Here is a 14,451-nt window from a genome sequence, read left to right on the forward strand (position 1 = left end):
TCTATGAGATTGGAGATGATTTGATCTGCCATACGCTACACTTGAGTCGATCCATGATTGGGTCTAATCCATATGAAATAGGATACAAATTTGGTGAGTCCAATACAGGAACATCAGATTTTAGGGCTAGATTATATCACATCCTATCATTGTATATACTATTGAATGTATTAATAAGATTTAATGTAAAGGTAGTTTCTACGACTAGTGTGTTCAAAACAAAGAAGAATTATTTTGCTTAAAAAAATAATTTAAACTTTACAAAATTTTTATGTTTTGTCTCGTACATTTTCGTAAAGTGGTATTTATTCTTTTAAAGTAACCACTTTAGAGAAAACATATTAGATTAACTTGGAAAATAATGATATTTCAAAATTATATAAATATATATATATATATATATATATTTTGTAAATTAACATAATAAGACATTAATCTTTTAACTAATAATAATGAAATAAATTATTTAGTTTTAATAATAAAAATTTAATTTCCATAAAAAATTTAACTCATTTAATATAAATTTGAATAATATTTTATTATATTTTATTATAAACAAAGCTATATATTTATATTTTTGTAAAGTGTTATTATTTTCTGATAATTTAATTTTTTTTTGTAAGATAATGATTTTAACGAAAAAATATATATTACTTTAAATAAATTTATAGGGTAAAATATATAAATTTTAAATTTTTAAATATATTTACAAAATATTATGCTCATATACATTTTTAAAATATCATTATTTGTATTAATCGACTGTATTATTTTGAAACGACTAGTTTATAAAAAAATAGACGTTAAGGTAAAATAAAAGCAAATTAACACGCCTTGTCGTTTTCATATTTTAATGGAGAGAATGTTTGAAGTCCACCCGAAGACGACCGGTGAGATTCTCACCCACGCCAACCGCTGTGGTTGGGAAGAAAGAAGTAGAGAATCTTGTCTTCGTTCACCGGCTCATTCGATGATCAGTCGCGACTCACCATCTCTACTCGCCCCTTCCAGGAATTTAACGGAGGTTTTGGCGCGTCTGACTGTCCGATCTCGCGGCCTCCAGCACAGATGCAGCCAGAGAACGGTTTTGCGTAGAGAGAGTGGCGAAGGTGCGCTCTTGACTGTTCTCTCCTACTGGTATAGTATATGATAGCGTTTTGGTCTCTCCGTGAGTTTCTAATCAGCGATTATTAATTGCTTAATTAGATTATCTCGCGATTTCTAAAATAAATCATGAGGTGAGTTTTGAACTTTAACTTGAGCTCTAAAAATGGTGATCTGACAACGGTGATATGATGCATGGAACTATGAATTAAAACTGCAGGCAGTATGCGATTAGGCTTGAAGAGGAGGAGAAAGATGAAGAGATGTTGCAGCAGATGACAGAGGAGGCAGAGGAGTACAAGGGGGAATTCTATAGAAAGCGCCAATTGACTATTAAGAAGAACAAAGCGTCTAATACGGAGAAGGAGAGAGACAAATATGTATATTCTATTTTAAGCTTTCTTCTTGATACTAATCTAATATAATTATATTTCCTTATCAAATTGGATCACTCTCTCCATTCTATTCCACACCAGCTTTGGTTTATGGGTATGTTACAAGTTCATAACTTTATATTCATTCATGAACTGAATCAATCCTGTGTTAGCTCGAATCAGAGTTCTCGACTGCAACTTAGAACCATATCTGAAATTGGACTTGGTCAAATGTCTTTGCTGTTCTGTCCCTAGAAAGAATTAAAGGGCTTATGCTATAAATGAAGTTGGGAAGTGCGAAATATTTTGACAATTTGACATCTTTTATTACATCCACTATCTATTGAATGCTGGGAAGAGGGGTGTAGGGTGACACCTTAAGTCATTTGACTAAGTCTTGTCTTATACTATCAAAGGAATACTGGAAACCTGCACTGTCGCTAAAATTGTTTTGATGAAGAGCGCATTCATACAAGCATTAATTTATATTATATAAATAAATTCCATCGAAGTAACTGATCATTAAAAAAAAATTACTAGTGTTCATAATTGATCAACACATTTCGAAAAAAAAAAGGGGTAATAATGTCTGAAGTGTTCTGATTTATTGGAGATTTTCTTTGATTTAAGGAGAGGGCTAGGGTGATCTTTGAGTAATAACCATGCAGAGACTACTTAATTGTGGTTGTATTATTAATAGAAGTTGTTAAATGAATGTGGGAGAACAATGTTTTATGGCCAAACCTATCCCTCAAAGGCAAATGAAACGAGGGAAATAGGAGAAACGAGTGACAATTGAATGTTGCATTAAGTTCTGTGAAGAATGGTATTAGTTTATCCTGCTTTCAAAATTTTCTGATTTCTAATTTTACATATCAGCTATTTTGGCAAATCAAGAAAAGTTCCATGCTGAAGCTGAGAAGAATTACTGGAAGCAGCTCATTCCTGAAAAAGGAAAGAAAGATCAAGAGAAAAGAAACCCTCCATTGTTGTGATCCAAGGGCCCAAGCCTGGAAAGCCAAATGATCTGTGAAGGATGCGTCAAATACTTCTTAAGCTTAAACATAATCCCCCTCCTTCCATGAAGCCCAAACCACCACCATCAGCAGAACGAGAAACAGATGCCAAGGCTGCAGCTCCTATAGCCACAGCTACTCTTAATAATGCTATTTCCACTAAGGCTGCAGCAGCTCCTGAGGCTGTAGCAGCTGCTTGAGAATGTTGAATTATGTAGTTGGGACTAAAATATTGGAAGCTGGCACCTGTTTTGAGCATGTATATTAGGCATAAAGCAATTATTGTGTAGAAAGGTTTTGTGCGATTATGCATAGAAAGGCATCTAGCAGTTGGTAGAAAGCTGTCACATGATTGATAATGTTGTACCAATTTTTTTGGCTTTAGGTTGGGTGCGATATTTTGTGTTAACTTGCAATTTGCTTAAACCACAAGTCAATTTTTGTGATTTTTATGAGAAACAATTTATTTCATAACATTTGATTCTACGAATAGATTAATTTCAGCCGTCAAATTGTAATAATTTAAAATAAGCTAATTTCTTAAATTTTATTTTATTAATAAAATAGTTTTTATAATCAAATTTTATATTTAAGTAATTATTTATTTTATATTTTTTATAATTATAATTATAATTATTTAAATATAAAATAAGCTTATAATTATTTAATATAAATTATTTTAACGTATTCAAATATTTTCTTCTAATTATACATCCAAATTTTAAATTAATTCTAAAAAATTATACAAGAAAGTTTATTTTCTATTTTTCATTTTAAATTAATTTTTCATTTAAAATAAAATTTGGTTTAATTTTTCAAATAATAAAATTTAATTAAAGCATGACTTTTATAAATTGTAACTATAAATTATTTATGTATGATTTTGTATTGTTAAAATAGATTATAATAGATTATTTAAAAATTTTTTATAATTCTTTTCTTGAATATCATGTTAAAAGAATTTTAATAATTTATTTATTTATTGAAAAGTATTACTATGTTTTTATTGATTTGGAGAAGGCGTGTTCCAAGAGAAGTCCTATGAAACGTGTTAGAACAAAAGAGGGTATCTATTAGGTACATACAAGTGTTTAAAGATATGTATAAAGGAGCAACTACTATTGTGCGCACAATGGGAGGGGATACAAGAGATTTTCCGATATCAATTGGATTACACTAAGAATCAGCTATAAGCCCTTATCTTTTTACATTAGTTTTAGATGAATTGACAAAACATATACAAGAGAGTATTCCTTGGTACATGATGTTTGCGGATGATATTGTTCTAATAGATGAAACGCGAGAAGGAATCAATAGAAAGCTAGAATTTTGGAGAAGTACTCTAGAGTCAAAGGGTTTTAAGTTAAGTAGAACGAATACAGAATACATACATTGCAAGTTCAGTGAAGGCCAAACTGGTGACAGGGAAAGAGTTAGTTTGAATGGAGTGGTACTATCCCAAAGTAATTACTTTAAATATCTCGGCTCAATCCTTCAAATAGATGGGGGATGTGAAGAGAATGTTAACCATAGGATTAAAGCCAGATGGTTGAAGTGGAAACGTGCCATGGGAGTTTTATATGATCGCAAAATTTCCAATAAGTTGAAAGAAAAATTGTACCGTACAGCCATACGACCGGCTATGTTATATGGTATTAAGTGTTGGGCATTGAAGGAGTCGTAAGCGTCTAAGATAAGAGTTGCAAAGATGAGAATGTTAAGGTGGATGAGTTGTCATATTAGACTAGATAAAGTCCGTAATGAGAGTATTAGAGAAAAGGTAGGAGTGGTACCAATTGAGGATAAGTTGAGAGAAGGAAGATTGGAGTGGTTTGGTCATGTAAAGCATAGACATACGGAGGCTCCAGTTAGACAAGTAAAGCACATTAAGTTAGAGGATAGGAAGAAAAAAAGGGGTAGACCTAAATTGACTTGGAAAAAAGTAGTACAACATGACCTAGAAGCATTATAAATTTCTGAGGATTTAACCCAAAATCGTTTAGAGTGAAGAAAACGAATCCATATAGCCGACCCTAAATTTTTGGGATAAAGACTTAGTTGAGTTAAGTATTGAAAAGTATTACTGTAAATTTTTTTTTTACAAAACTTATATATCATAATAAAAAAATTTTAAGAATTAAGTAAAAATTATTATTTAGTATTAGCTATTTTTAACTATTTAAAATACGTATTGTTATCTAATTAACTATTTTTAATATTTTATATTTAAATAATTATAATTATATTTTATATTTTATATAATATATATTATTTGATATAAAATAAATAATTACTTAAATATAAAATTTAAATGTAAAAATTATTTTGTTAATAAAATAAAATTTTAAAAACTAAATTAATTTAAATTGAAAAGAAAGTAATAGAACGATGTGGACTCTATTAATGAAATTAAATTTTAGGATTAACTCATTTCTCACGAAAGTAGCTGACCTTAGGTTGGTAGGACAAATTTGTAATTCACCATTTATAAACAATGGAAGAATTAAGTCATGGAGTGCAAGCACTAAGCATGATGCAGCTACTCGAAAGAATTAAGAAAAAGAAAAAGGATTCAGTGTGAACGTGCTCATATGCATGAATTTGTAGTTGATGCATCAAGTGGCTAAAAATTTATTGTACATAATAAACGAGTTCACACCAATAATCATTCCAGAAAAGAAGATAAAGCAATAATGTGACAGCTTTTGGATTTTATCAACAAAGAATAAAGCACACAACCAACCAACCAAATACAGGACCAATAAGCAAGTGGCAAAGGAGGAAAATTAAACAGATAACCAATAGAAATTAGGAAGGAATCAATAGGACAAGAAGATAACGATGACGATGATAACAACAACTAAGTTTTAATTCCAAATTAGTTGATATATCTTTTTTCGTTATTCAGCTATGTTACACACCAGATCCGTATCAACAAGAAGGCAAACAATACATAAATTTGACATAAGAAATTACATAACAAATTTCATATTAGCTGAATAGCTTTATCAACTTGTTACATCTGTATTTGCATGTGGTATAAATAGTAGATACTACCACTACTACTACTACTACCATTATTCTCATTTGACCCCCCAAACCATTCTCTTATCAAAAGTTTAATTTATCACTTAAAGAACTTCGTTGAGTAAAAAGATTGCCAGGCCTAGTGGGGAAGAATTGACAAGGAGCTAGGACTTTACAGGCTTCCTTCATTCTGGTCAGCAAGATTAAGCAAAGAACACTGGTGAGTACAAAGAACTAAGCCAATGCATCACCTGGGAAGCATCTGTGTCACACTCTGATCACTATCAAACTGAGTAGATGTTACAGAAAAATATTCTGATTGCTTGCCTTTTTTCTTTTGGGAAGATGATGTCTCATCTGAACTGCCTCCAAAGTGCTGAGAGGAGGTATGACTCCTGTATACCCCTGGTTCTGTTAGTGCCTTCTCATTAAGGTTGACATTCCTGGAAAGCATCTCCAGTACTTGCTTCATAGTGGGTCTTTGGTGTGCAGCTGCTTGGGTACAAAAGAGTGCAACCTTAATGAAGCGCATCATTTCATCCTCTGGATATTCAGTCAGTTCTGGATCAATAAGATCAGTAAGCCTTTCTTCCTTCCTCAGTTTCCACGCCTACAACAACATTCAAATCTAAGTGCCTTAAAAAGGTGAAAAATAAGGCATGAAAAAGCATCAGACCAATCTCTGTATCACAAAAATGAAACTAAGGTTTCATTGCCCTTGTTGATCCATAATGACACCATACTAATAGTAGAGCAAGGATAGTTATAGAAGCGAATTAAGTTAAACATGTTCATTTCTTGCCTCCAATAGAATAAAACCCTCTATCTTCATATGGGAAGACCATGATAAATAGAGATAAAAATGACAAGACGAAAAAAAATACAAACTGAATGAACAGCTTAGCTCATTGTTGAATGCTAAACTATTTTATGATGTTAAATTTGTATAATTTCATTGATTTGACCATTTTATCAGTGTTGTCAAAAGTGCTAGGCGCCCTTAATGCGAGAAGGTCCTTCATCGCCCAAGGCACTAGGCACTCACCTGAGCGAAGTGAGGCGCTAATTTATTCTAAGATAATAAATAATTAAATATACAAATATAAAAAGTCTAACATATTACACAATCAATAAATTGTCAAATTTCATAATATATTATATGTTTTAAAGTTCAAGATCAAAAGCATTCCTCTAACACCTGCCACGTTGGTTCACAGGACAGGGTTCTAACTCCTGAATATTATTTCTTTTTTTTTTTTTTAATTATGTTCTTCCATGGCAGCAGCAACCTTAGGATTTAGAGGAGAAGAAGAAGAAGAAGCAGAGGAGTGACAGCCCGCCGCATGAGAAAAAAAAAAACAAAAAAAAGAAGAGAGAGGAGCAGTAGCATGGGAGAAGGAGAATGGGAAAAGAACTGACCTGATTAGAGTCTTGGGAAAACTAAAAGGCAACTTTTAACTTTTTCTAGCTTTTTACTTTCTTGGAATTAGGTGGCTGACTGCATGGGGACACATGTGGTGCCAAAAAGTGAAAAGAAAAGCTGATCAGCTTTTCTCTCTCAGATTTTTTTTTTTTTTCGAAAAAAAAATTCTTGCTTTTTCTTGCCTTTTCTCGCCTCGCCTTGCTTGGGCCTCGCCTGAACGCCTAGGCAGGCAGCGCCTGGATGAAGTCGCCTCGCCCGGAGGCTTCCCAGGCGAGGTGCCTACATTTCGCCTCGCCCCTTGTGACAACACTGCATTTTATTGAATACTAAACTTCTAAATAAAATGTTAGACCACAAAAACTGAACACTATTTTCCCCCCACTCCCTTTCAAAAGAAAAAAAAGAAAAGGATAGCAGTAAAATACAAAGGAGGATGATACATCTCAGAAAGTAACTGAACACAACCTGCACAAAATTTTTTTTTCTGTGCAATCATTTTCTTGTTCTTCAATGAATATGGATTATGGAAAACAAAAATAGCAATAACATCATTTAGCCCAACTGATGAATCAAGTTTAGAAAGATACCCATTCAACCAGAACCAACATATCTTCCCCAAATGCTGCCTTACTGCTACTTCTCCCACTAATTATTTCAAGTATGAGCACACCAAAACTATATACATCAGCCTTTTTGGTAAGCTGTCCCAGTAGGGCATACTCTGGGGCCAGATATCCCCTGCAGAAACATAAAAATTATCAGAGATAGGCAAGGACAATGTTGAGTTGATAGGAGGAACACAACAAATCTTTACAGAAAAAGTCAATTATGTAGCAAGAATTAATTTCACAAAGAAGACTCCATGCTTGTGCAACACGATAGCTAATAGCTCAACAAATTCATGCTGCTAATTACATTTCACACTCACTTTCCTTCTTTATATAGTAATAGGCTAAGAGCTAGTCATGAAGCCTAAAAAATAGGTTCAGTATGTAAGCTAACAAGCCAAGAACATTTCAGACCTTATCTTAGTAATTTTCCTCTCACCAACTTTGGAGATGGCTAAAGGTAAAGGCTGCTGATAAATAATTGAAATGCTAAAAAAATGTATGCTTACACTGTTCCAGCCACTCGAGTAGTAACATGAGTGACATTGTCTGGAAAAAGTTTAGCCAGCCCAAAGTCCCCTATTTTTGGCTGTAAGTTTCCATCAAGAAGTATGTTACTAGCCTTAATATCCCTATGGACAATAGGTGGCTCAACTTCCTCATGAAGAAATGCAAGACCAGTCGCTGTACCAACGCAAATAGCAGCTCTCTTAGACCAGTCCATAACAATGTGTTTACCTTTTGTACCTGAAGCAATTATTTCTGGACATCAGCATACTTGAAAACCAACAAACAACAAACACACACACACACACACACACACAGACAGAGTAAAGAACCTCATCATTAATGCAAAACCAAGTGCAGTATGCAGTTCTGCCCCAAAATAGATTCAAGAAGACTCCATCATAGCATGCTACTAGCAATACTTGAAATTTAACAGAACATTTTGAGTCATAATGGAAAAATACATTAATGTTAGAGAACTCAATTCACATCATGTAAAAGTAATATTTCAAGTTTTGAAACACATTTGGAGATTTGTACATGGAACACTTTTCTCAACAATTTCCTAAACATTGCATCACAAATTGCTACTGTGTGTTGACAACTGCACCCTAGTAAGTTAACACTGATGTTTCAATTTGTGGCTCCAATGTCTTGAATTGGTCATTTGAAAACAAATAAAGTTTTGGACTTTCTTCCTCTAACAGTGAACTTTTATGGGCGAATTCTTGCAAGGCACTTATTAAGTTCCAACTCCAAGCCTGCAGCTTGACACTTAGAAAGGGCTATTTATAGGCCTTATTAAGTACTTAGTAGGCTCGTAGAAGGGCTGGAGAACATGTTGTCAGGCCATATGCTAGACCAAAGTTACTAATGAGTTCATGAAAGAAGCATATTTTAAGCTAGAGCTGATAAAGAAAAAGCATATGTGAATGTCGGCTACAGAAGCATAGTGGAAAATTGTGGGCTGAATGTCCTGCACTTGTATGAGATTGGTGTAGATGGATAAAGCCTTAGATTTTCTCCTAGTGGCTAGCTTTGAGATAGTACTTATTCTGAGGTGCTTGCCACAATACACTTGTATGAGATTGGTGTAGATGGATAAAGCCTTAGATTTTCTCCTAGTGGCTAGCTTTGAGATAGTACTTATTCTGAGGTGCTTGCCACAATATTTCTTTCCCCTTCTTTTTCTTTCACGGGGGAATTTGCCACAATCTTGATCAACTCACAACAGATGAAAAGATTTTTTCGCGTTCATGAATATTTTTAGGTACTCATTTAAAAAGGGTTATTCTACATAGTGTCTCAGAAAATTGGAGAAAACTGCAGTAACATTTTAGTGCAATATTTCATACTTCTAAAAACATTTTTTTTGCATATAAAACATAAACAGAAATATCTTAAAATTGTAAACATATCATGCAAAAACTTGAAAGCACTATTATATGTTAGATTTTGAAAGAATTGATATAACTCAACACATGTTAAAATATATAGTTCAAAAAATGAAAATTCCATTTTAACACATAGAACATAATAAAATTCATAGATGTCTTATAACAATACCTAAAATGCACTATTGCATATTGGTGCGCTTAGAAGAATTCAGATAATGTCCACCACAATATATTTACCCAAAAATATATTTTTGTGTGATTCAGAAACATCTAACAACAATAGACAGACTAATATACATTTCAATGAAATAACAGAATGGTTCATCCAAGCATGTCAAAAGTGAAATTTTAAACATTTCTTTTAATACTTGAGGGACAAATCCCACGTTGATACTCAAAATTACTACTGTAGATAACTGATTAAGAAGAATTTTAAAAATCTTTTCCACATGTTAAAATTACATATTCAAACTTAATGTATAACTTAAAAAAAAAATGTTTCTGCATTCACAGATATTTCAATAACAATACATAAAAAATTATTTATTCTCTTAAATTCAATGATTGGGCACAATATACTATTCTACTAGTCAAATCCCAACAATGTCAATAACCCCACCCCACACCCCCCACAGCCCCACCCCCGCGCGCCGCCCTGAGGCTCTTTCTCCAAAATAGAAAAGCCCAATTAGTTAGTAAAAACGCATAACAGCCAAGATGCTTCAAAATTCAGGTATTTACCAAGTAAAGAAGTTGCCAGGCTGTTGTTCTCCATATATTCATAGACCAGTATCCGGTTACTTCCTTCAATACAGCAGCCAATGAGCTCAACAAGATTTGGATGTCGTATATTTGATATTAAATTAATCTCTGTCATGAACTCATGCTTTCCCTGTCCAGATTCAGCAGAAAGACACTTGACTGCCACTTGAGTACCATCCCTTAACACTCCCTGCAAAGATGAACACAAATCTGTATAAGAACTCAAAAAAATGATTCTATGCACAGTTTCATGCTAGAGGAATCAATTAATATTTACTCTCTTTCTAACTTCCTCCTTCATCCTCCACTTCCCCATAAACACTGCAGAGACTGTAAACACAACTAAAATAAAACAATATGCATTTGACTCACCCTATGGACAACTCCAAAACCACCTCCACCAATTCTGTTTGATGGATGGAAATTTCCTGTTGCTGATGTCAACGTATTATAAGAGAAGATCCTCACATTACTGGTGGCAATCTCTAGCCATACACAAATGAAACAGAAAAGCAAGTAAGCGCCATTTGAAGTAAACAATGCCAATAGGGAGATATTCAATATCAAATTAAAAAGAAACTAACAGCTCCTGAATTTTAAATAAAAGGTGTGATAGAAAATATACAGATGTTTAACAGAAAGACAAATCTTGAGTAGTCAAACGCTCATTAAATTACATACAATTTTCCATTTATCTTGAGGACTTAATGTAGTACGGTATGGATCCATAATTTTACGTCAGCTAAAAAAAAATTTGACACGCCTAGAGTCAAGCCAAAGTTTGTCTGACAAAATTAGATAAGTTCAACAGCTGCTGTGTAGAAGGGACTGAACTAACAATCATTTGCCCATAAATCACAATCACAATCACAATCCGTAGAAAGTTTGACCATGGTCAGCTGGAAACATGCCTTGGATCATGGTTTGAGAGCAATAAGCCCTAAAATTTGATTCCAAACCAATAAAGCTCATTGCATTGTGAAACTCTACTGAGTACCGAGAACAAGCCCATTAATGCTCACTTCACTTGAGGAGAGACTATGACCCAGAACCCAGCACAGCTAGACTCTGTTCACTGCTTTAGTTCATAGTGTTTGTTAGTAACTTTAACCCATAAGCAGGTCAATCCACCCATATCTATAATGGCACAAGATTTTCTTGAACCAGTTAGCTTGATAAGGAAGACCTGGTTTGACCACTTCCAGCAACACCAAATGCATGTTACCTCCAAGTCCTTGTAATTTTCATTAAAAAAGTAATAAGGAATTCAGGTAACTAAGGACAACACCTTAATAATTTCCAGGTATTGCATTACACCAGAGACATTCAATTGTCTCCTTTCTATTTAAAAAATAAATAAATAAAAAAAGGTAAAAAGCTGATACCATAACAAAAAATAAAAAACAAAGCAACACCAGACCAAACCTTAGAAAGCATAACTAAAGGCAATCACGTAATGGAATCAACTGATCTAAATACTGGAATAACAAATTTCAGGACAAAATTGAAGCATAGTGAATTTTCTTACCTTCTGGCTGTTGTTGGCTGTGACTTTCTTTCCCTTTGAAGCAATTTGAAACACCGAAGCAGTTAAAGCTCATTCTAATCCAATTCAAGGTTCCTGATCTACTCAGCAAAACCCTTAAACCATATCTCTTCTTCAATCCTGAATTATCCCAGAAAATCATTTCAAAGGTTAAACGATACTCAAACCAACATGACAAGACTTTCGTTTGTCATTATAATGTATAAAACACGTATATAATTGAAAATCAAGGTGAAGAACAAGACAACTCAAAAACCCAACAAAATAATAAATTAATAATACAAATCAATAACAGAGACAAAAGTTGTAGTTGTAGTGTTAATATTACCACTAACTACAGTAAAGTGCAAGACACAACCCCTAACCTGAGCAGGGTGTGAACGTATGGCTGGAAATAAAGGAAAGCAAAGAAGAAGGGCAGTGAAGATGCCCAATGGCGAAAGTGAATAGAGAGAAGAAAACAACAGAAATCCAATGGAGAAGACGAAGAAATCAGAGTATTCATTGCTTTTACTTGTTTCCCGCTTTAAAGGACGTTGTGATAAAGAGGAGAGAAAATCAGAAAAAAAAAATGAAGGGGTGAGAAACGTAAGCGATAGCGACAGGCATATGAGGAAAGTAAAGTAAATGCAGCGTCGCCTGAGAACCTATCAAGTTTCTTGTTTCATTCATTAATCGGTGGAGTGAAGTTGCGATGACTGCTACAGAAGTCGTTGGACCCGTCAAATTCATTTCTTACCAGGCACGCCGATTATAAACGGTGAAGTACAAGACTCGTCCTTCAATTGAAATGCACCCAAAATGGACCAAATATTTTTATTTAATGAAAGTATTTTTTATTTTAATTTAATTCATTTAAAATAAATGTTTGACATCTATAACATAGTAATTCTTATCTGCATTGGAATATGTGTATTCAATTAATTAATAATTTTAATTTTGTTAAATTTACATAAAAATATTTTTTTATTATTATTATTTCTTATTAAAGAATTATATTTTTTATATAATTATTATTACCTTACACAACAATATTAATGCCATTCTTATATTAATTTATATTTTTGTTAATTTTTAATTAATGAAGAGATTAATATGTTAATTAATAATTATTTCTTGTTAAATAATAATTCTTTCTATATAATTATTATTGTGTTGCAAAATATTATTAGTATCATTCTTATATCAATTTTCATTTCTTTTATAATTTAACACATTCTATCACTCCTATCATATATAAATTTCATCTCAAAAATTTATAAGATCCATGACTTAAAGTCTCAAAATTTAAGTGCATTTTTATTTTTAATATGTATTATTATTATTTTTATTAAAAATATATATTTTTATAATATTATGAGCTATTCATTTAAAATATAAAATAAAAAAATAAACTATAGAGTAATCCACAATAAATTTAAAATATTATTTTATTTTTATATATTAAATTTAAGAATTATTTATATATTAAAAATATTAATAGCTACCTAAAAAATGCTGGTAACCTCCAGATTTCTATTACCGTTTACCACATTTTGATAAGACGCTAGACTATCACATTTTGGCAGTTTCGTAAAAAAAATTAATATTTTCTTAAAAAATTTTATAAATTTATTAGTAATTTTATATAAAAAAAAAAATCATAAATTCTTTATTGTCATATTAAAAGAAATAATATAAATTTTTTATAAAAAAAAAAACAAACCATCGTTTTATTTTGGTATTTTATTCTTTATCAATTCTATTTTATTGTTTTCTTCTTCCAAAAAATTCATGATCACCGATTTTTATTCTTTTCTAGCACAATTCCTTCATTTTTTCATCAATTTAAATTTATAACCTCTCATTAGTATTATTGGAAATACCCCTTTATTGGAATTCTTCTTTCTTAGATTATAAAAAAGATTTTTTCTTTCGTAATATTAGAAGTTAGAAATATATTATTTATTTTATATAATGTATAATTTTAATTAAATTTATTTTTCATAGTTATTTTTTAAAATAAAATAGATTCAAGATAAATTTAACAAATTTTTAATTTTAGACCATTATATTTTAAGTTCATTGAATGTTTATTGTATTTTTAAATTAATAACAATTTCATTTAATTTTTATCAAATTAATTTTAATAAAAAATTAAAATATTTATTTTTATTATTATATTCATTAAATATTTTTATTTTATAATTATAAAATCATTCTAATAAGAAAAAATATTAACAATTTCAAAATTATCATCATGACTCAATCAATCAATTCAATCAACAACTAAATAAAATGGTTGTTGAGAAATTTGAGGTTAATATAGAAAACCTTACTTTTGATTAGGAGTGTAACATATCATGATGAGCTATCCACTTAATTATGAGCTATCCACTTAACACGAGAGATAAAGTCTGTACAATTTACTAAAAGGTCTACATTTTAATTGAATCTTTCTAAATTGAATTTCTGTGCAACAGGTCCATTATAATTGAAGAAAAAAAATATTAATTTACAATTAGAAATCAATTATAATAGGATAAAAGAACTTTTATATTCACTCAATTAATGTTAAAAAAAATTAATATTATAAATTAAAATTTAAGAATGATGTTGTTGAAAGTGCTAAAGATATGAAATTCCCTTTTTTCTTAAGTGAATAGTGATATGAAAGGTTATAAATTTAAAATTATCATCATATTGAC

The 14,451-nt window shown here is 31.4% G+C and overlaps 2 protein-coding genes and 1 pseudogene across 5 annotated transcripts; 2 read left to right on the forward strand and 1 right to left on the reverse strand.

Moving 5' to 3' along the window:
• Window positions 1-851: 851 nt before the first annotated feature.
• Window positions 852-2,903, forward strand: LOC110634831 (uncharacterized). The gene is made up of 2 exons (XM_058144145.1): window positions 852-1,137; window positions 1,325-2,903. The coding sequence occupies exons 1-2, from the start codon at window positions 854-856 to the stop codon at window positions 1,527-1,529; spliced, it is 489 nt and encodes a 162-aa protein (XP_058000128.1). The 5' UTR covers window positions 852-853; the 3' UTR covers window positions 1,530-2,903.
• On the forward strand, window positions 1,590-2,903 carry LOC131178420 (clathrin light chain 2-like; annotated as a pseudogene).
• Window positions 2,904-5,336: 2,433 nt separating this feature from the next.
• On the reverse strand, window positions 5,337-12,588 carry LOC110634828 (putative serine/threonine-protein kinase). 4 transcript variants are annotated; one of them, XM_021783974.2, is made up of 7 exons: window positions 12,504-12,588; window positions 11,747-11,884; window positions 10,591-10,703; window positions 10,198-10,408; window positions 8,062-8,299; window positions 7,532-7,682; window positions 5,337-6,131 (listed from the first exon to the last, which is right to left on the reverse strand). In XM_021783974.2, the coding sequence occupies exons 2-7, from the start codon at window positions 11,817-11,819 to the stop codon at window positions 5,769-5,771; spliced, it is 1,149 nt and encodes a 382-aa protein (XP_021639666.2). In that variant the 5' UTR covers window positions 11,820-11,884; window positions 12,504-12,588; the 3' UTR covers window positions 5,337-5,768. The 4 variants fall into 4 exon arrangements, with proteins under 4 accessions (XP_021639666.2, XP_021639664.2, XP_021639665.2 ...); XM_021783972.2 differs by having other exon boundaries at window positions 12,412-12,541; XM_021783973.2 differs by lacking the exon at window positions 12,504-12,588 and adding an exon at window positions 12,130-12,492.
• Window positions 12,589-14,451: the final 1,863 nt, after the last annotated feature.

This window comes from Hevea brasiliensis, chromosome 3, assembly GCF_030052815.1.
Source record: "Hevea brasiliensis isolate MT/VB/25A 57/8 chromosome 3, ASM3005281v1, whole genome shotgun sequence".
Classification (NCBI taxonomy): domain Eukaryota; kingdom Viridiplantae; phylum Streptophyta; class Magnoliopsida; order Malpighiales; family Euphorbiaceae; genus Hevea; species Hevea brasiliensis.